Consider the following 22,662-nt stretch of genomic DNA (forward strand, 5'->3'; position numbering starts at 1 on the left):
CCAGGTATCGAACCCTTGTTTCCTGTATCTACTGCATTGCAGGCAGATTCTTTTTACCCACTGAGCCATCAGGGAAACCCATTGGGGCCCCTTTAATGATCATTTAAAGCATTTTCTCAGGAAGTCAGTGTGATGAACGGGAAAAAATACTACCCTAAGCAGGACAGGGACAATCGAGTTCCAGTCATGGTTCTCTTATTACTTATGGGACTTGGATAAGCCACCTTGCTGAACTGGGGACTTGCTCCAAATTACAAAATAAGTTGCATCATCATTCCCTTTTTCTGTTATTGTAGAAGGATGGCCTGGTTGTGGTCCATTTGCTCACAGGACTTAAAGCTTTTCAGAGCTGTGATGTAGTTGATGCAGGTCTTAGGTCAGATCTGCGATGCCTGAGGTGACAATGACTTTGGGAAAATGGGTGACATTTTACAATGTTCCGCTTAATGATGCTGCTTCCAGAAATATATTGCAGTAAATAGTGAAGAGCCTCTGTGCTTGATTACAGGAAGCTCATCGACACAAACTGAGCAAGGGGAGGGTGATGATAATAATATAATTTCATCACCTAGAGTGAAAACGGACCAGAAGTTCCAGCATGTTATACACAACGCCGAGGCATGATGGAGACTAAATGTTAGATGAGCTATAGTTTCTCATAAACCAGTGTCAGAAAATACCAGTTAGCACATTTGTCCTTTATGGTACAAATCAACCCTGGAGGAGGGCACGGCAGCCCACTCCAGTGTTCTTGCCTGGAGAATCCCACGGACAGAGGAGCCTGGCGGGCTACAGTCCCTGGGGTCGCAAAGAGTTTGGGCACAACTGTGCAATCAACACTTCTACACTAGTACAAATAAAAGTGAGCAAGTGTCAACAGGAACCACTCTTTTTATGTGAGTCTTGGGGAGAGATGCCTTTTAGAAGGTTGATGCGGCAGGGACCAGAAAGCTGGTGAATCCACAGATACTCAGAAGCTAGAAAGAGCCACTGGGAGAAGAAAGGATCAAAATGCCTCCCTGAATTTTCCTGACTTTCTTAGTTACAGCCTGTCCTCCTTCCTGGGCTTCCCAGGCGCAGTGGTAAAGAATCCACGTGCAATGCAGGAAATGCAGGAGACTTGGGTTTGATCCCTGGGTCGGGAAGATCCCCTGGAGGAGGGCATGGCAACCTACTCCAGTCTTCTTGCCTGGAGAATCCCATGGACAGGGGAGCCTGGCAGGCTCCAGTCCACGCGGCTGCAAAGAGTGGGACACGACTGGGTACTGAGCACATGTACTCCTTCATATCCACGGGGGCTGCACTCACAGATTCAACCAACCATGAGTAGAAAATATCTGAAAAAATAACCAGAAAGTTCCAAAAGGCAAAACTTGAATCTGCTGTGTACTGGCATCTATTTACATAGCATTTATGATGCCTTAGGCAATACAGAGATGATTTAATGTCTAAGAGAGGATGTGCATAGGTTATACATGAATACACCATTTTATATGAGACTTGGGCATCTGTGGATTTTGGTATCATTTGGGGTCCTGGAACCAATGCCCCACAGATACAGAGGGATGGCTGTATTCATCCTCCCTCGCACATGAGAAAATGATCTTTCTCTCTATCCCAGTTCATCACTTTATCAATGAAGTAGCTTTCTCACCAGTTAACCTGCACTCAGTCGACCCCAGCTCACACCTACCCACTCGTGTCCCGCAGGTGGGGGTTTGCAAAGCCCCCCTTTAGCGTTTGGCTGCCCTGCTCTCAGGCTGCCACTCAAGGCCCTCAGTCCCCTAACGCCTCCTCATCGCTCCATGGGATTTTCCGGTCCTACCCGTGTGTTAACCGCTGCACCCCCTCACTCCCTGCGTGCAGCGCCAGAGCCATACCACCCCCCGCTTCAGACCTGACACAGTAAGAGCTGCTCTGTCTGCGTCCATTGTGGGGTAAAGACTGAGACTTCTGAAACTCCAGGCTTGGGGAAGAAGACAGCATGAGGGAAAGCACTGACCTCAGGGTTAGAGAGTCTTGAGGTCAAAGAGAGGCCCTTCTACTGATTATAGAGTCACAGCAAAATCTGAGCCTTGATGTCTTCCCATGCTAAAGAGGAAGAAAAGAACCCATCTGATAGGGCTGGATATGAGGGCACACGCAAGGCACGATGCTGGTACGTTTATGACGCTAGCCCTCCTTGCCCCTCACCCCACCCCCTGCTCTACCCCTTACCTTTCACTCTGGCAGGGACAGCTCACCTGCTCCTTATCTAATTCCGACACATCCTTCAAGACACCCTCCCCACTTTAGGAGTAAAGTTCTGCCATGAAGCTTATTTTTTTTTAATCGGAGGACTTGACGATTTCCCTTTGTGACACTGATTGCTTTGCATCTGACTGGGCAGTTAACTCCTAGGTACCATTAGCACTTTGCCACACTGTGTCTCCAGCGTGTTCAGCAGACTCAGACAGGTCTGACCTTGGAAGCCACTGCCTCCAGTAATGTGGCCCAGAGGGAACGCTAGGAGGGTCTAAGAGGTCGCGCCTAATGCCAGTTTGTCCCTGACTCGTGGGGGCATGATATCCAGGAAGGGGAGTGACACTCAGGCTAGCACTGTATCGGGAGACTGAAAGGATCTCTCCTCTCCATCCACCCACACAGCAAGGCTGACAGCTTCCCCAGACATGCAGGTAGGACGTGGGCAGGCAGGCAGCAGTGGCCGAACTTGGGAAGAGAAATACCTATAAGTCAAAAATTGACTCTATCCATAGCGACTTGTATTAAGGATGAGACCCCATTCATCTTTCAGCCTTTGGCAATGGATCCAAATTCCTGCACTGCACCTCGCCTCTCTTTCCTTACACAGCTACAGCTGGAAGGAAACACACCTCTAGGATGAACTGTATATTTATCTCAGGAAAACTGTATGTTTTCTCAAAAGAGAAAACCTACAGTTAGAAAAATGAGCATACTTTTAGGACGGCTGTGTACACAAAAGCCGAAGTACTACTGGGAATGACTTTTCAATCTGAAAAGATTCCCACCCCCCCACCCCCCCACCCCCGCTACAAATTCCATCAAAATGCAAAAGAGGATGGGATTTGAGGTAGAATAAAAGGAGGACGATCCACCATGCAGTCAAGCTCCACATAAGAACCCTTGACATTTTTCTCTTCAGCTGCACGAAACTGGAACTGATATGATGTCTTTAGGTGCTATATACAAAAGAATCCTGCCCAAGTTTCTCACCATGAGGTGTAAATTATTCATGAAAAATGAAAATGTACTAGATCACAACACTTACATAACTTAGCCTTGCCTTGGAGAATCTGCAAATACATATATTAATTAAATCTCATGGTAGTTCTGCAAATCGGCTGCTTCTGAGGCAGGAAAATAAAAGGTCTTTTTTCCTTCTTCTTATTTTCTGATCTCTTAAATAGAATCTGCCTCTATACGGCTCTCATAGACCCAGCTCCCCCTAAGACATATGGAGCAGCCCTCCTACCTCTCCTTCCCTGCACCTCAAGCATTTTTTTTTTTTTTGGACCAGACTGGCAAGTTTGGAGGGCTTTCCAGGTGGTGTCAGTGTAAAGAATCTGCCTGCCAATGCAGGAGACGTGGGTTTGATCCCTGGATCGGAAAGTTCCCTGGAGAGGGGAACGGCAACCCACTCCAGAATTCTTGCCTGGAGAATCCCATGGACAGAGGAGCCTGATGGGCTACAGCCCACGGGGTGCCAATGAGTCTGTCACAATGGGGCGACTTAGCATGCACACACAGCAAGTCTGGATTCCAATGCACCAGCCACACTGTGGCATGGAATTCAGACTCTTAATCATCAAGCAGCTTTAACTAGTGGCATTAAATGAACGCAAAAATGCCTTTTTTATTGTTTTGCTCTTTAACTTGAAGGGATATACAGTAGTCTTCTTCTCTCTACTCCTCTCTCCCCTGTTGTCTACACACACACACGCACGCACGCACACACACACACACACACACACACACACACAGGCAGTCACTCCCTCTCTGCAAATTATCTGATATGGCAATTCTTCATTTGAGGCATCCCAATCCATTACTGAAACTGAGCCCTCCTCCACAGTTAGAACATCAGCACAAAGTTAGAGAAGCTGCAACACACACCTTTAGCAGCACCGTGATGCTGAGACGGGTGTCGCGGCCCCAGCATTATTTCACAAGGGCTGGATCTAGACAGTTGCTGTCCAGGCCTTTTTGGGGGCACAACATACTCAGGACTCAGGGGCTTTCTGTCGTCTGTTCTTGGGACCCAGCAAACTGCGAGAAAGGAGTCACAGTTGGATCATCCGGACGGAGAGGCTGGTGACTCTGCTGTGGTTCAGGGGAGGGAGCTGATGGGGGTCTGCTTCGCCCACACTGGGGCCTTGCAGAACCCAGATTTTTCTTGTGAAAAAAACAGAGGCTCCAAATGGGTCAAGTGGGGAACAGTGGGGAATGTTTGATGCCTCCTACATTTGTCTGAATATAGTCCTAACAGATGGCTTTGAATAATAGATGTTTTATAAAACTTTCTGAGACGAGAGATTAAGTAAAACATGACCTGACCTTTCTAGATTTCTTAGTTAGGATAGGGTGATTTACTCTGTATATAGATATTCAAGATTCTGTACACAAATAGCTTTGAAGTTGCATTCACATTTATATGTGAGAAGTAAGTTAACTCTGATGCTCTTAAACTTTTCTCATCTCTCTTCAGTACTTTGTAGCAAGCCTGATAAAGCATAATATATGTATTAGGTTGCATGTAATTATTTTGTCTGGTAAGATATGATTGAAATCGATGATTATATATACTAAACATTATCAGGCATGTTTGCAAAATGGGTATTTTCTGACATATGAGATATCCTAACAAATGAAGGGCTAGGAATACATGTATTATTTTATTATTATTATTTTTTAATTGGAGTATAATTGCTTTACAATGTTGTGTTAGTTTCTGCTGTAGGAATGCATAATATGTTATTAACTAATTTTCAACAAATTCTTCCTAAGGCCAGCTTCCAGCTGAATGGATTTAATCTTTGGAGGAGAATTCAAAAGATGTGACGAGACCTCAAGGTCCTAATTTTAAACACCAACCAGCACTTTTTGGAGATTTGATTAGTGTTATTAACATCTTGCCAGAAATATAATTTGATTTCACCAGTTTTAAAAGCAGTGCATGGGGTGCTTCATTAAAATATTTCTAATATCCAATATGTAAGAATTTGCCTTCCTAGCATGGACCCATGGCCCAGAATGAATTAGACGTATCATTTTGCTACATGTCTGCACAGCTCTAACTGTGGATGTACAGACAATATGTATTCACTCCAGATCTGAACGGACTCTTTCTTTTGAACAAAGACCTGGGAGGGCTCACTCAGGTCAGGATTGGGGGGCCACAGGTTAGGAGCCAGCACCCTGGAGGCATTTGACCAGGGAGTCCACCCAACCAGTATCCTTGAATTCAGGTCCTACAGAAAATCAACTTCTTGCAGGCAACCTTTCACGTTGGCCTCAATCTCTTTTTCTGCTGTGTGACATTTATTTGACCACGTTTTGCCATAGCATGAGATCGTCCTTACATTTCTTTTTGGCTGACTCTTTGTGACCCTGTGGTCTGTAGCCCACCAGGCTCCCCTGTCCGTGGGATTCTCCAGGCAAGAATACCAGAGTGGGTTGCCATTTCCATCTCCAGAGGATCTTCCCAACCCAAGGATCAAACCCGCATCTCCTGCAAGTCTCCTGCATTGCAGGCAGATTCTTTACTACTGAGCCTCTGGGTTTCCATGTAACAGGCAGAGGCAGGACAAAGTCAGCCCCTTGCCAGCTGCCACTGTCCCAGGTGAAGCCTCTCCCTGGGCTCCACAGACTCTCCTGCCTCGAATCCATCTGTGTGCTCTTCTTAGAGTTGCGTCCTCTCACTTTCCTGCTTAAAAACTTCCAATGGCCAAGTAAAGGCAGGGCCCTTAACTTTGGCATTTAAAGTCTTGCACACTTCACGTCAAGCCTATGCTGTCACCGCTCCTGGACACCAGTGCTCTAACCGACTGGATTGTTAGTTTTTCTCCACTAAGCTTTACACTTCCCCATCTTTGCACATTTGTACTGTCATTCCGTCTATCTAATGATGACGCTTTAAGGGACATGCCGATCAAGTCCTTGTGGAATTCAGAGGGTAGGAAAAGAAATTCTAGCTGCAGGGGTTCAGGGAAAGACTCCGAATATAATTGGGCCTTTAAGGATGTCATTCGATAGGCTGAATAATCTCCATATATAAATGAAGAAACTAAAATTTAAAATATATTTACTTGGAAATTATTTTCTCCTCTTTTGAAACAGAATGTATTTTTGAAGCAGAAAAATACTACTCATAAAGCAATGACAGGTTGATGCTGTTGTCGTTCAGCTACGCAGTCGCGTCTGACTCTTTGCAACCCCGTGGACTGCAGCACGCCAGGCTCCCTTGTCCTCCACTCTCTCCCAGAGTTTGCTCAAACTCACGCCCACTGAGTCGGTGATGCTATCTAACCATCTCATCCTCTGCCGCTCCCTTCTACTTTCGCCTTTAGTCGTTGGCAGCATCAGAGTCTTTTGTAATGACACAGTAGAACACCACAATAATTCCAGTTGGAGGGATATCGATCTCTACTCTCATTTTATTAATAAAATTTCTTATAATATGAAAAAAAATGAGACCATCCATCTACTATGCTGTGGGCCTCACCTCTTTTATTGGACACTCTGAGATTCAACTGGCGTCAGTATAGGCGTCTATAGATTTATACATTCTGACCTTCTGTTAGTGAACTGAAACTGAATGGGTTATATAGGACCTGCATTTTCATTTCTGATTTCCCTTGTCAGAAATTGTCATCCCGCGCTGAGATATGTATTCACTCCAGAGCTGAAGGGAGATGAGTGGCAGAGGCTGGGGTTAAAGACCAGGGTCATGATTCACACAAGAGCAGCCCCTGAATCTGCGTCACCAGGACTACTGACTAATTTCTTTCCATTTCTCATCTTAGTTCTCATCTTACCTGCATAGAAATTACTCATAATTTTCAGTCTACTCACTGGGTTGAATATTACAGAGTCTATTAATAAATAGTTCTATATCATAATTAATAGACATCACCTTGTCTATAGTTTCTAAACATGACTTGGCTATTACATAATTAGCTTGAAGCTCTGCTCAGATTCAGGCTGTCTCCCCAGCTTGGAATTCACCTCGGTTCGAGCTGCATTAGCAGAACTCCATTTTTCCCTAAAGCAACAGAGCTTGCTGTTACTGAGTTTCACTTTAGAGATAGTTTTATCTGTGGAATAAGTGACTTTCATCCATTTGTAATTATAGAGAGAGGCAGTATAGCAAGGTGGTTAAGAGCATATTCTAGCAAGACAATTTACTAGATGTTTAACTTTGACTAAGGTAGTTGACTGTGAGGACAATGATAATCGTTAACACTATAGTAAGACTGTGTGTTTCCTATACATATGTATTCTTTCTCATATGATATCAAATATATGATATAATAGTAAATGTATTATATGAGCGAGAAATCATTTAGAATACTATCTTGGACATCTACATAATTTGTAAATAATATTATTTGTATAATTTGTATATTAAGGCCCAAAGGACTTAACTGAAACAGGAGATAGCTATTGGTAAATTTGCTTATTGTCCTTTCGTTCTATTTCTACTCCCAGAGCTAAATAACCAAAACATCATTCTCTATTTTCCCAAAGTATTTCAGTTTTGTTGTTGTTTAATTTGAAACTGCAAGTCTAAGTTCAGTTAAAACTTTCACTGCTGGCATCCTGATTAAGCCCTGAGGGTAGAGTTTATAAATCTGTTGGTTCATCTTGACTCACCTTGGGGTGACCCATAAAGGAATCCTGGGCTGGAGGGCTGCCACAGGGTGTTCTGGTCTCTCTTCTTCTTCTATGAATGACTTGTATCTAATTACAAATACCTATGAGAGTTGAACTATTTGAACTGACAGTTGGTCCAATGAACTAAAATACTGTAAAAACCCTACCACATGGTTTATACCGCTCAGCTGTGTCTGAGTCTTTGCCACCCCATGGACTGCAGCCCACCAGGGTTCTCTGTCCATTCTCCAGGCAAGAATACTGGAGTGGGTTGCCATTTCCTTCTCCAGGGGATCTTCCCAACCCAGGGATGGAACCTGGGTCTCCTGTATTGCAGGCAGACTCTTTACCACCTGAGCCACCAGGGAAGCCCACATGTTTTGTGTTAAGAACAGACGGCTTAGTGAAGGAAGGGATGTCTATCATGCACTCAACTCTGAAATCAACAGCACCCCTTTCTTCTCTGTGTGTTTAGGGCTTTCCCGGTGGCTCAGACGGTCAAGAATCTGCCGGCAATGCAGGAGACCCAGGGTCTCTGGGTCAGACCCTCAATCTCTGAGTCAGGGAAGATCCTCTGGAGAAGTGAATGGTTACCTCTATCATCTCATGCTTTGGGCCTAGCATGGCAGCTAAGGAACCGTAGGTTTGTTGAATCTCAAGAGCTGGAAGGGACCTTAGTGGCCATCCAGTTCTCATCTTCCTTTCACAAGCAAGGAAACAAGATTCATTTCGTTTAAACAACACACATAATTCACATCCATATGATTCCATGTAAGGGTGAAATCTTAATATGAGGAAAACTTGCCATTTCATAGTCATTAGAAATCTCTCTGAATTCTGAATTCCTGGGCACTAAAAGAATTTTTAGGTTCTTTTGTAGTGGCTCCGCTCCTTGAAACTTGTTGAAAATACATTAAGAGTATCATATCTGAGAATTTATGTTTACTATTAGTTCTTTTTCTGTTATGTTCTCATGAAAGAAGAACTTCATCAAGAGCCACAAAAGGATTTCTCTTCGTCATCACTGAAGCGAAGTCCGGCAACGATTATACCTGATAAACTGCAAAGCACAGAATCTAGGATTCTTGAAGCTACCATCAGGCCTGTAATTTTAGTTTTTTGGACTTAACTGAAGTTAACTTATTAGTTCCTTTACCAGTCACACTGTGCTGAAAAGTGATATATTTTAGTTTGTGAATAGCTTATGCCTCTTCCCTACACAAATACATAAGCTTACACATAGGCATGCGATCTCTTAGTATTTTTCTACCAAATGGGGCCAAAAAAAAATCACTAGGTTGCAAAAATATTTACGATACAGGATCAAGAATTTATCATAATAAAGGGACATAACCTAAAACTCCAAAGTATTTCTTTATCTTGACTTCCTTTTCATTCCCAAGAAAGAGCTCTCTGTATTAAAAGCACTTAACTTGCCATAAAATATAATGTTAAATCCCACTGTAACCAAAACTATATTCCACTTGAAATTTGTTTTATGAACGGACCTTACAGCAAAACTTCTATCAAAAATCACAAAAACAGAGCTCAAGAAGGCTACACTTAGACATAAAAGAAACATTTCCAGTTCCCCTATTAAGAAGGACCCAGTAAAAAGAGGAGCTTTGAACCTAATAATGCAAGGACACACACTGTCTCTCCCTTTGCCTAACCTATCGTTTGAAAAAAAAAAAAATCCTCCAGCTAAGAAACTGATGTGATGTTCTTTGTTACATCTGTGTGGAAGCCGAGTTGGCTCTGCTGAGAGGGAAGCTGGCTTGTTGAGGTGGTGAGTGATGAGCTGAAGCGCCGTCACTAGCTGGCGTTGCTCGAGTGCCCACCTGGCCTCTCTCCCCTCCCGCCTTTGCTCCTTTCTGCTCTATCACCGTTCAGAGGACACGGTGGGGAGCTCACAGATTTTGCCTTCGTTTCCTCATTCAAGGGCACTCACACCTATCTTCTCAGTGATGAGACCTACAGCTCTGGCAACGCTTATTAACTTGAACAAGAAGGAAGTGTGACTCAGCCCTTCCCGCCTGCAGAATAGAGTTTGGAATCTGCCATTTATACCCAGACATGATTTTTCCCAATTTCTCCCATTCCCTGGGACCTTCCCCCCCTCCTCCTATAATTCTTGTCATCTTTTATCAGTACAGTCGATTTTGTTAAAAAAAAAAAACAAAACCGAAAAACAAAAAAACAAAACACTACACTAAGAACAAAACTAAAAGGGCTGTCTGTGAAAGGGGAGCGCATGCGCAATCAAGTGTCTGTTTTTTTCTTCCGGGGCAAGCGAGGGTTGACGCTCATACTCCTCTCCTGGGACCCCGAGCGCACACATTTGCAAGTTGGTTGGCTGGGGTTAGGGTTACAGTCAGCCCGTGACGACAGGAAACAGCCAACTGGCCCTCACTGAGAAGTAGTCCATCCATGGTCTTACTGGCACATGCATTAAACCAAAAGAATTAAACGCCCCTTTGTCGGTTATATCCAGCCTTTGTGAACTCGGTGGGCCGGTACTTTGCTTCCAGTACCGTCTGGCTCTCACTTGGGAACCAAGTGAGTTTGAGGAGCACACAAGACCAAGGTGAAATGTTAACCAGAATCATTCAGACCTCAAATTTGACACTAAGGAAAAAAGGGAGGCTTTCCTCAGAGGAGAACGTTTCTTTTCCTCTACAACAGATAACAGGGTCTGAATGAACTGAATCCAAATACAGCCAGTTTCGAAGCACCCCCGGGCATGCTTTTCTCATTTTTTTTTTTTCCTGTGACAATTCACAAACCACTGGATACATAATGCTGTACTAAAAGGAACGTAAGCCTGTCAGGTTAATTACACAATATTAGGTACGAAAACAAACAGTGCAACACAAAACATAGCTACATCATTATTTGCAGTAAATGTTAACTCTAAATAAGTGCAACCTGTCCATAAATGCTGGCTATAAACTAATCAAAAAAATAAAATTTGATGGATAAACATGAAAAAAAAATTCTCACCGAGAATTTTTTTTTTAAATATCAGCACTCATTTAGAGTTTGGGATTTGTGAAAGAAAGCTTTAAAAGGAGCAAACCTGATTGGCTGTGGCTGTTGCTGCGAAGGGGACACTTGTTGCAGGAGTTGTTGCTGCAGAGACAGTGGCTGACGTAGCGCTGTGCATCATGGGTACTTTCAGGAGGGGAACCATGGGAGCAATGAACAGGAGGGTGTAGCATTATGGTAATAGAAGTGGTATTTTGGCATGGTGAATATCAGAGCAGCAAGCCATCATGGGTTAAACCAGCAGATGGCATGCAATCACAATGCAAAGCAAGGAAGCATGGGAGAGAAATAAAAAAGGGAAAATAGCTTATTACAAGTACAATTAAAGGAAGTTTTAAAACATAATCAGTGATTCCCAGAAAGGCCAAAGCAGATTACTTTGGTTGATGTATTTACAAACATTTTTACTTCTAGCAATAGATCATTCCCAATTCAGAGCCTATGGTGCCTATAACAAAGGGTGCTTCTAAAAATGCAAAATGTAATGTCCAAATGAAGTAAGAATATATGATATTCATTTTTAAATCATCATTCTAAAACATCAGAACCTCAATATGTAGGCCTAATTTGGCAAGTCAGAATTTTCTTGGAATGAATTGCGGTTAAATTGAAATTTGGGGGTCAATTTGGGGCTGCCTGTTTGAACTGGAATTACTGGGGTTGTGATTTATTTGGGTCCATAAACAGTGAAGCAAAAATTATGGCCTTGATGTAATTTCTAACACACTGTGAAATATGTATATATATTTCACACTGTGAAATAGACAAGCAAATTTTACCAATGTTTATTTTTCTTTACTGTAAATGGAACTAATCCACATGTCCTTAAGACAGATTTTTGTACCAAGGCTTTGGGAAGTGTGGGGATAACTTATGTATGTATTATTAAAAGTTAACATCTATGGGAATAGTAAGGTACAAATACTCATTACAAATAAATCAACACAAAATCAAGAAGTATGGTAAAGCAAGGCAGTTGTGACATTTGTTTTCAAAATACATCCATTTATAATCTTTTAAAATAAGTACTTCTGGGAAACTCTGATAACTCTAACACACAGCAAAGAGGAGATAAAGGCACACCACATGAAACTTTAAAACATTGATGAAATTAGCCTGCCTCTCTGACAAAGTAAGCTTTTTCTCCCCCTTACACTAAACCGTATAAACTCTAAATAGAAACAAAATACAGATCATTAAAAAGCAGACTCGTACTTGTGGTTTCATGTCTGGTAGTGGTTGCTCTAGTCACATTAAAATGGTCATTTTCTTAAGTATATGAGTACATTTTAAAACCTCAACGTTAACTCTAAAGCCAAATAAGCCTTCAGATCTACCAGTTCCTACAGCATTTCTACCATCTCTGAAATAAATCTCAGTCAAGTGAAGGTATTGTACATACTATAAAAGACAAATAAAAAAAGGTTGGAACCTACCAATACTGGTAGCGGGTGTCATGCACAAAACTGACCCTGCATGTCATGCAATGGTAGGTGGAAAAAAAGTGAATAAAGGGAAAGAAACAGGTTAGCGGTTTAGAGTTAACATTCAAAGTGAGATTGAAGCACAACCAGAAATAAGTAGGGTTAGTTAACACAGTCTTTTAGAGTCATTCACATTTTCAGTGCGGACACAGATATATCTGACTTATTTTAAGCCGATATTCTTCACTGCTTTTCATACTTATGGATTCATCTCCATCAACATGATTCTAATAAGAATGACATGTGATCATGCGGCGGTCTCCTTTCTCTAAGACCTCACAGTATCTTAACAGACATTCTCCAGTTCCTCCTCCGAGGCAGGAAGTGGGTATTTTACAGATGAAAAATCTGAGGCATAGTAACTACTCCAAGGTCATGCATCGTGGGACTCAAGGGTAAGGCTACAAATAGAAACCTGTTCCTAAAATCCAGGTCAGGTTTGGTATTCACTAGATCACGCTGACCTTATTGCATCAAGACTTTGCTTGTGTGATTGTAGAATGTTTTGTGTCAATGACAATATGAAAATAAAAATAGTAATTAAGATTCTGTACCCTCCAAATCAAAGGGTTGTGGGTCAGGTGAATTTTAGATTGCTGCTTGAAAGCCCTCAATGTAGGAAGAGGTTCCCCTGACAGGCTGACCAGGATATGTGTGACCTATTTTCTGTTATGAGATTCATTATGATAAAGGAGCAGTGGCTTCCAATAAAACTAAGCACTGCTTAGGCAGAGGCTCTGCAAAACTGCAGAACTGGGGCTGGGACAGGACTGGAGTTAGGGGGTTTGTTAAGGTTGCTACTAGGTGATCCCTGAGGGGTACTTTTGGCGAAACTCCTAGGAAACCTCAAGTAGGTGTCTAGGTGGGTAGAAGGGAGCGAGGAGGGGGCTAGACTTCAGTCCCTCCCTGGGAATAGCTGTCTTACCTGTGGATGGTCTTATTAATATACCTGAATCAGAAAACTGACCATGAATAGAACACATGTTGTGGAATACCGGAAAAAAAGAAAGGTATTAAAAGGAATTATCTACTTCTGGTTCAGCTCCTTGAAAATCAAGGTAGTGGAAGGATTCAGACAACTGAAGATTGGGTGTCATGTGGCTGCCAGAGAAGCAGTTTTTAATCAAAGTAGGTATATCCACTTAGGGTTTTATAACTGCCTTCTGAGACACTAGATAAAGACTCTGAGATGTTTAGGTCTTTATTCTCTCTGCTGAACTGATCACACCTGAGGGAGACTTTTGGCTTGATCTGTATTTTGATCAGGCCAATATTAATAACTAGTCAGAAAAAGAGGCTATTTAACTGGGCTCCTCCTGGATTCTTCAGCAAACATGTGCTAATATATCCAACTGGAAACACACATACAAGCACCTCCAAATCCTGTTCATGACACCCTATCTTTCTAACCTTCTTCACAATGAAACTTCTGGAAAGTTACCTACACATACACTTTCACTTTCTTGACCCCATCTGTTCTTCAGTCCTCTCCAATCTGACTTTCATTTTCACCTCTCTACTCAAACTGCCAAGTCACTTCTGCAGTCAGATGGAGCGCTTCCATCTTCATCTAACTTCCTGAGTCACGGTAACATTTAGCACTTGGCTGCTCTGTAATAAACCACTCTTTTCTCTTTCTCTTGGATTTTCTGATGACAGAGACTCACACACACATACACTCTATCTCTATACACAAGAGTTTTTAAGGCTCAGACTGATTCTTTTTTATCTACTCTACACTTTTCTTCTAGTATATCATTCATTCCATGGTATCAGTGTAGGATTTAATCCACAAGCTCAAGGTCTCCAAATTTATGTATCCCTCCCAGATTGCTCCCCTGAGCTCCAGGTCATTCCATCTAACTGCTTATCCAGACTTTTTACCTGGGAGATCTCACAAGCATCTCAAATTTAATACACTCAAGCATTTCCCACAGCACCTGTTTCTGCACCTCCAGACACGCTAGATGGGATGCATCACTGTCCATGTAGCAGCTGTAGCCTAAACTGAAAGCTCTTCTGGATATCACTTTCCCTTGTGAAATTCCCTGGTCTAACTCACCAATCAGACAGAGCAATCCTGCATCTAAAACGCACCTTCTGTTGCCTGTTGGTCCATCTCCACCGCCACTTCTCAGCCTGATCACCAAGACATCTGGGCTCAGATATGCAGTAACATCCTAACTGGTCCTCCAGCCTCCATTCTCATCCCCATTTAGTCCAGGTTCCATTCTGCTAGTGGAGTAAACCTTCCCCAAAGAGGTCTGTTCACTTCTCTGCTGCAAACGATTCACTGCCTTCTCACTGCTTTTAGGATAAAGGTTCCCATGGTCCAGTCTGTCTGCCCAGCTCATCTTATACCCTTCTCCCCCTGGCACCAAGATCCAGACAGATTAGCCTCTCATTTCTCTGAACCAAATTCATCACATGTTTGGCTTGCCTTTGGGCTCTTCTCAAGCCCTCTGCCTAAAAATCATCTGTATCCCATTTTCAAGTCTTAAGGTATATGTCGTTTCTTCCAGAAACTGTTCACTTGTTCTTTTACCTATCCTCACATGCCACTGAAATCAGTCTCCATTTTAAACCTTATTCAACTCTTTACTTCTTCATTCATTACACTCATAAAAATTTTGATTATACATTTATATGGCTATTCATTGAAATCCACCCCTCTTCTTCCACTGTAAACTCTGGAGGGCAGGGTTCATGTCTGTCTACATCTATGGGGTACATAGTAGGTAGTCAGTTAATTGACTCATCTGCCAGTGAGAGTGTGTTGGGAGCAACTTGTTCCTAAAATTCATTAAAGTACCCAGTTTGTGAATGATTTCAAAGTCAACTATGGCTGGATTCAAAGTTACCCCTTTAGAAATTTCACATTATTCTTTTACATTCCAACATGGATGGGCTTTCCTGGAACACACACAAATGTCACGGAGTTACAAACCATCAACAGCGGCTCCTGCAGCCACATTGGGCTAGCGGGGGCTATCCTTTGGCCTCAGTTCAGGATGTGGCTGAAACACTCAACCAAATTAATGTGATGAGCATCCCTATGGGGCCAAAAGTGACACAAATTTTGTGAAAGTTGCTCAGTTGTGTCCAACTCTTTGTGACCCCATGGACTAGACAGTTCATGGAACTCTCCAGGCCAGAATACTGGAGTGGGTAGCCGTTTCCTTCTCCAGGGGATCTTCCCAACACAGGGATCGAACCCAGGTCTCCCACAATGCAGGTGGATTCTTTACCAGCTAAGCCACCAGGTAAGCCCGATATGAATATTTGAAACACATGATTTTTGCAGTGTGTGGCTATCTTACTCAATGTCAGATTCTTCTCCTGATGTTCTTTCTAAGCCCCATCTCTGCCTTTTCACCCCACTGTCACCCTCCCCCCACCAACACAGCCTCTCCAGTACATCACACTAGAGATACAATGGACAATTTGTTATTCCTCAAACACACTCTTCCCAATCCATGCTCTTCCCCCTGCCTGGGATGCTCTTCCCCCACTGGTAGAATTTTCCTCTCCAAGTCCTAAGGAAATGTCTCCTCCTTTGGAAAGTCTTTCTTTCCAAAGTCAGTCTTTCTTGCTCCATGTTGTTTCTCACCACCACCTACTGTAGATCTGATAGCCAAATACATTGTCTCTCTCTTCTTCACTCTCAAATTCCCTAAGGTGCTCTGCATGAGATTTGACTTTTGCCTTGTTCTGAACTCTTTTGTGTGCTCCTACTCCTTTGGAACCCAGAACAGACCATGTGTTTGAGAACAGCTTGCTGAATTAAACAGGATAAATACATTCTGCTGTGGTTATATACATAGCGTTTCCACTAAACACTGACCAATCTTTCATCAAGATGTGTGATAAGCTTATGTAAGAGTATGGTTTCTGATCATTAGGGAAGATCTGCGCTAGAACCTCCCTGTTCTACTTTGTATTTCCAACTTAATAAGTCAATGAGAGAGTCAGTGGGTCATCTCTGTTCCGACTGTTAGAAGCATTTCACTAAGGCATTAATTCTATCAACAAAGACTTTTCAAAGGTCTTCTGCTTCAGTTGCACAAATATTTCAAGTCTAGAATCTCTGAGTAGGATTATCGGGACACTTCCATGAATTATATATTCCACTTTGCAGCATAAGCACAGCCTCAGTTTTCCCATCTGCAAAATGCAAATAATTATGCCTGCCACTGGCAGAACTATCCTGAAGAGTAATGTGATAAGAACACTTACAGGAACTCAGAATAAACCTGTCAGAGAAATGTCAAGAATTATTATGCTGCTATTTTTGTGTGTGGTTTTCATCACTTTCCTAACAGAGCAAAGGAAAAGTATAACCACTAGGTTAAAATAATTCCTATCAAAAAAGGAAAAATCCCACTCACTGCAAATGTGCTAGGGCATCAACTAGGGTGATAATTATATTACCATGGGTTTGGGGAAGAATCCCATATTTTGCATAATATTTTATATTAGCATCTCCCCAGTCTGGAGGCAGAGTTCCTAAAATTCAAAGTCACATTGTATCAATGGGAGAATTTTAGCGGTATACTAAAAACTTCATTGCGAATGACCTTTCAAAGCATAACTTCCAGGATAACATAAACATTTTTTGTTTCATCTTTATGATAATTGTTAATGTATTTATAGAAAAATCAGTTAATTTAAAAGTAATGAGCCCTTCATTTACCAATTAAAAAAAAGTTTTGAGCATCATCAAAAAAAGTTTTGAGCATCATCATTTCATTTGCAGGATTTAAAACAACAATGATTAACAAAGACTGATTATCATCATTATCTCAAATTAGGCTAAAAATGTGGCCTATGAGAAAGAAAGCTGAAATAAAAACTACAGGAAAATAAACACTGAATTTTCTGTTATGGAATTAACTAGGGGATGGACTCTGCTGTGTGTGTGTGTGTTTGCAGTGCACTCAATCGTATCTGACTCTTTGAGACCCTATGGACTATAGCCCGCCAGGCTCCTCTGTCCATGGAATTTTCCAGGCAAGAATATTGGAGTGGGTTGCCATTTCCTCCTCCAAAGGATCTTCCCGATCCAGAGCTCGAACTCGAGTTTCCTGCCTCTCTTGCATTGGGAGGCGTATTCTTTACCATTGAGCCATCTGGGAAGCCCAGGACTTATGCTAAAATCCTTTTAATAAAATTATTCTTTCATCATTTAAAAGAAACATGTGAAAACGTCACAGAAGTTGAAATACACTTCAGAGCATGAGATCCACATGTCTGTTCACTATATTTATATCATGTTACAGATGTAAATACTTCTAAACCACAGAATTAAGTGGACTAGGACCCACTGTTCGGCTCCCAAAGCTCACTCACTGGAGGGTTGCGGGACACACTTGAACAGTTCTTAAAGAGTCCAGCAGAGGGCGGAAGTGCACAATCACAGCGCCCTCTACACAAGTGTCTCACCAACTCTAATCAGGTCATGGCAAAAAAGGGATGTTATTTGTTCTTTGGCAGTCTTTAAGTGGTTTCCAGGTGAAATATTTTTAAATGAGAATTCTTCCAGTGATTTGACAAAAAGAGGAAGAGTTAAGTATGGGTTAGAGGCCTTCAGTCTTTTGCACGGCTTAGCTCCAGGGTTTCAGAGGCATTCCCAGAAAATGGTGGTGGCATTACTACCCAGTCAGAAACAGACTTGACTTTTTCTGTTTTCCCCCTCAGGATATTCTTCCACATTTTTTTCTCCCTTAAAACATCTAGTGATGAGGTCTATAAAATAAGACACTTGGTAAAACCACACAGAACCTCAAGAAAAGTTTACCTTTTAGTAATTATTTTATAAACATGTTACATCAAGTGGATTACAAGTACTATTACTGCTGGGCTACAACTGCATTTAAATGTTACCAATTAAGGCTGCAATTGGACAAGAGTGAAGCCCTGATAATTATTGATTTAGAGACTCACTCTATAGGTCTGTGAGTCTATTTATGTTAAGAGAACTAAACTAAGAAAACTATGCTAAGAACTACTTTATTCACACAGTTGATATTTTTACTACAATCTAAATTTTCTTAATAATATTCATTTCAAAATATAGATTTTATATGAAGAATAGGATAGAAATATTTATTCAACTCCCTCCTATGTTAATTCCAGATATGCTACAGTATTTAAGAAAATGGTAAGAAACCTGAAAAGTCCACCCAAGTGGATTGGGATCATCAGTGTGCTTCTTTAGGATAAAATTGTTATTCATCTATATTTACCTTTAAGTCACTATCTCGGGATGAAAATTTTGACTTCAAACTAAGAATTCAGTGGACAGTCTTCACTCTAAAGCTTAAGGCACTCCTGGTTCTTTAAAAAAATTTTTTTTTTGTATCCTCTAGCAAAGTTTATTTTGAAAATATTATCCCTGCATTTAGCTCAGATTAAAAGGTCAAAACCCCAGCCATTTATGGTGACTCTTTGTGTTTGTATATGTATATAGGTCTGTGGTCAGGGAGGTGGGTAAAAACATGGAGGAGGGTTGGCATGTATTGTATTTTTCCTTCTTCACTTTTATCTGATGTTTTACACCAGACTCCAAAAGAGGACACTGGCCTCCACATATGGAGGCCGGCTGGTGTCATGTCTTGTAAATCAAACTGATCTCAGGGTAACTGGGTTCTAGGTCTTTTTATCATTAGTCTTGCCACCTTGGGAAGTCACTTCACATTTAGGGGGCCTCAGCTTTCTCATCTGTAAAACAATCAACTGGATGCGGAGATCACTAAGACTCCTTTAACCTTCAAGATTCTGTGATTAATAGAATTCATTTCTTAGTAGAATGACAGAGTTAAAGCACCTTTGCACCTACTATTATCAGGCATTGGCTTAGAAACTGAGGATAAGAGGTCTCTATATTTGTGAACTTGGTGGAAGTTGAGAAGGATGGCAAAAGAGAGAGAATGGATGTAAAAATATGAGCAGAGGATTGCTTTAATTTGAATAGCCTCATTTTGTTTTTTGTTTTTGTTTTTTTTAGTGCTCTGAATAGGAATAGAAAAAAAAAAAAGGTTAGTATTTACTGGAATTGCTATTTTTAGGTCATTCAGGGTTAATGACAAGTTTCAACTGTCACACATAAGAGGTCTTCTTTACATAAACAATTTTACACAGTTTGTGTAAATACGAGAAACCCAAAGCCCTAACTGCTATTAGCTTCTCATGGGTTCAGTCAGTCACTTAACTCTACAGAATATTTGGCTTTAGAATCCTAACCGTCTTTAGCTATCTTTCCAGGCAAGGGAAATTATCTAGATAGCTAGGACAATGACAAGTTTCAGGCTGTATTTATCGTACCTTTGAAAAAGCAAACTAGATGCCACCAAACAGCTTAAAGGAATGAGAAAGAAAGCACATGACCGGAGGGCACACGGACACAGGGCTTGGAACTGTCAAGGCACGCACCTGTCGGGATGAACGCCGCGTGCTGCTGCAGCTGCGCGCTGCTGAGAGCCTGCTGGTAGTGCACGACGCTGGGGTTAAACACGGCGCTGGCACCGTTGCTCTTTTCAAGTGCTTGTCTCTTTGGTAAAGGATGAAGAGCACCAGGAGGGAAGGCCTATAAGTGAAGAATCGGATAAGACATGTATAACTCAAAGTAAACACACCTTCAGTGTCCACAGAGATCATCAATCGCAACAAACTTTTAAAAAATGACAGCTAAGGAGATGCCTCTGCCATGCACCTTAATTTAAACAGCGGCAATGTCGAATGAGTGAGAACTTGTTATTGCGAGCGAAAGCATGACTTCGGTAACCCCAAAACGGTAGCATCTTAACTAAGGAAAAGAAAAACTATCAAGCAACAACAGCGAAAAATGACTTCAGCTTTTAAAATGAGTTAAACTATTCTAAGAGGGGGAGGGGGAGGAAGCATTTGTGTTATTAATATTAATACCTATTCTTTTCTTTAACTAAAAATGGCAATTTCTTGAATTTAAAGGTTAATTAGGATTATCATGAGCATTTTTTACGAGCCAAGTAATTTAAATTTGCTTCACTCTTTTGGAAAAGGTATTAAAATTTGTTAGGATTAATTTATTCCACATATTACATATGAAAATGAGATGGCTAAACACCTTATTGAATTTTTCTCATTAAACAAAATGATTGTTTGCAACCGATATTTTACAAGTAATACAAATCTCGATGGTTCTCTGAAAAGCTACATGCAAAGCGAAAGGTGAAAGGTCAAAGTACCAGGTCTACAGATGCTTCGAGAGGTCGCTTCATTGCTTTGGCAGTCGACTGAGTCTTTTAATAACAGGCAGCGAGCACATGATGGCAGTGGGCCAATGGGATTCAAGCGAATTAACATACAGGTAAACAGCAAGCAGAGGTGCATCATGGGAACGGCATTGCATTGTGGATAGGTGAGAAGGAAAAAAATATTCTGAATGCAATATACAACGTACAAAACACTAGGCATGCACAACAACAAAAATGTTCTCTAAAGAAATGAATATTACACCTTAAATTAGTATTGAAGCAAAAATGCATCTACTATACCTTAGTTAAAAGCATATAAGAGAGTAAAATATAGATGTTTGAAATTCAGGAAAGTTAATTAAAACAGCAGCTTGCATACACACCATAAGCATTTTTATATTGCTTCAGAAAAAAATGCAAAACTTTCAAGGGCCACAGGATCGAAGAACTTCTGATAAGTTAGTTTTCAAATATAAAATAATGAATGTACCATGTATCAGATCCAAGTTGAAAAAAAAATATGTCTTAAACCTTCATAAACGGAAGTTTTAATGACGATCTAGCCTAACAAAATGAAGCGGCAAACTGAGACAAACAATTCAGGCAAAAAAGTACTCAAACACAAGATTATTTAGGCAAAATGGTTTGGGTTTGGATCTTAATTTTTTGTCTGAATTATGTGGATAATTGTCTCAATTTTTCTCTTCACTCTGCTAGTGTGGATCTGGCAATATGCAGTAAGCTTCCAAACTTAACAAGTTTTGAATTTGAAGAGTATGTTTCTCAAATTTCCATTTCATTCCACCGTATGGTTTCTAATGACTAACTTATCTTCCATTCTGTTTTCCACCACATTTGAAATTTTTATTCAATTTATGGCAAACAACTTACCGGGATTACACTGAGAAAATACCCTTTAAAGGGTATTTGGTATCCTCAGGTATCAAAATAATTTTATCTAATAATTCTATTCATACTTTTAACTACAATCAGTGACCAACCCACTTAATGAGAGGTGGAACTCTTGGCTAGAACAGGTACAATAGCTAAAAATAGCAAAATACAGCTAAAAAATAGCAATGAACTGCTTGGAATATAAGAAGTAAGATAATATCTTTAACTTATAACCATCCTTTGGGCAGATAGTTTCATTTAAACAGCTGAAATAATAATAAATAGTGATTGATTTAGACCACGATGAGAAAATCTTCCTGTTCCTTGATAATTGTTGTAAGAAATCTAAAAATTTTATGATGGAATTCTATGAAAATAAAGTCAAAGGAATAGCTCCAATGCAAAAAAAAAAAAGAAAAAAAAAATGAAATACCCCTTTTCTATGTTTAGCACAATAGGTAAATCCCCAAGGCTTGTATAACAAATACAAAATGTTTTATTCTAAAGCTCTGAGTTACAAGTATGGCATTTGGAAGAAAATGGGATAGTAAATAACCCTTAAAATGGGAACAATGAATGACATTTTCCTTGGCCAATAAAGAGCTGTTCTTCATCATTTGATGTTTCAGGATTAAAAGTATGAAAGTGAAGGAGATACAGGGCTAAGGGTGAGTTGAGGGCGGGGATGCGGGGACTAGAAATAAAGTGGAAAGGACTGTAGGGAAAGAAAAGGTTTAGAATGGCCAATGGAAAGATGTTTCGGAAGGCAGTCTGGATAGAGGCCATCACAGAGGAAATCATCGTTCTACAGGCAGAACTGTGAACATCTGAAAAAACCAACAAGATTCAGAACAAGAAAGCTTTGAATATTCTTTACTCCAATGTCAGTTTGCCATGATGTAACTTTCATGACACCACTTTTATTTACGATCTTTCATTCCAATATATTTTTACATTGCTAGATAATAAAAAAATTTTTTTTGCTTACATTAGCCTATACTAACTACATAAGGCTACACAGCCTGTTCTCATAGAGTGCACTAACAACATTAACTGGATGAAACAAAGTGAACACGTCAGTCACTCAGTCGTGTTGGGCTCTGCGACAC

At 40.9% G+C, this 22,662-nt stretch overlaps 1 protein-coding gene across 8 annotated transcripts in view; it reads right to left on the minus strand.

Annotated features, from left to right (window-relative positions):
• Positions 1–22,662, minus strand: part of MBNL2 (muscleblind like splicing regulator 2) — a 169,091-nt gene that overhangs the window by 17,032 nt on the left and 129,397 nt on the right. For 3 of the 8 annotated variants that reach the window (XM_013968356.2, XM_018056425.1, XM_018056426.1), the window contains 4 exons: positions 20,651–20,704; positions 19,857–20,010; positions 12,378–12,413; positions 10,973–11,067 (listed from right to left, as the gene is read on the minus strand). In XM_013968356.2, the coding sequence (XP_013823810.1) occupies positions 10,973–11,067; positions 12,378–12,413; positions 19,857–20,010; positions 20,651–20,704 (339 nt within the window). The remainder of the gene's footprint in view (positions 1–10,972; positions 11,068–12,377; positions 12,414–19,856; positions 20,011–20,650; positions 20,705–22,662) is intronic. The other 5 variants (XM_018056428.1, XM_018056429.1, XM_018056427.1 and 2 more) reach the window with 5 other exon arrangements.

Source organism: Capra hircus, chromosome 12 (assembly GCF_001704415.2).
Source record: "Capra hircus breed San Clemente chromosome 12, ASM170441v1, whole genome shotgun sequence".
In the NCBI taxonomy this organism is placed as follows: Eukaryota; Metazoa; Chordata; class Mammalia; order Artiodactyla; family Bovidae; genus Capra; species Capra hircus.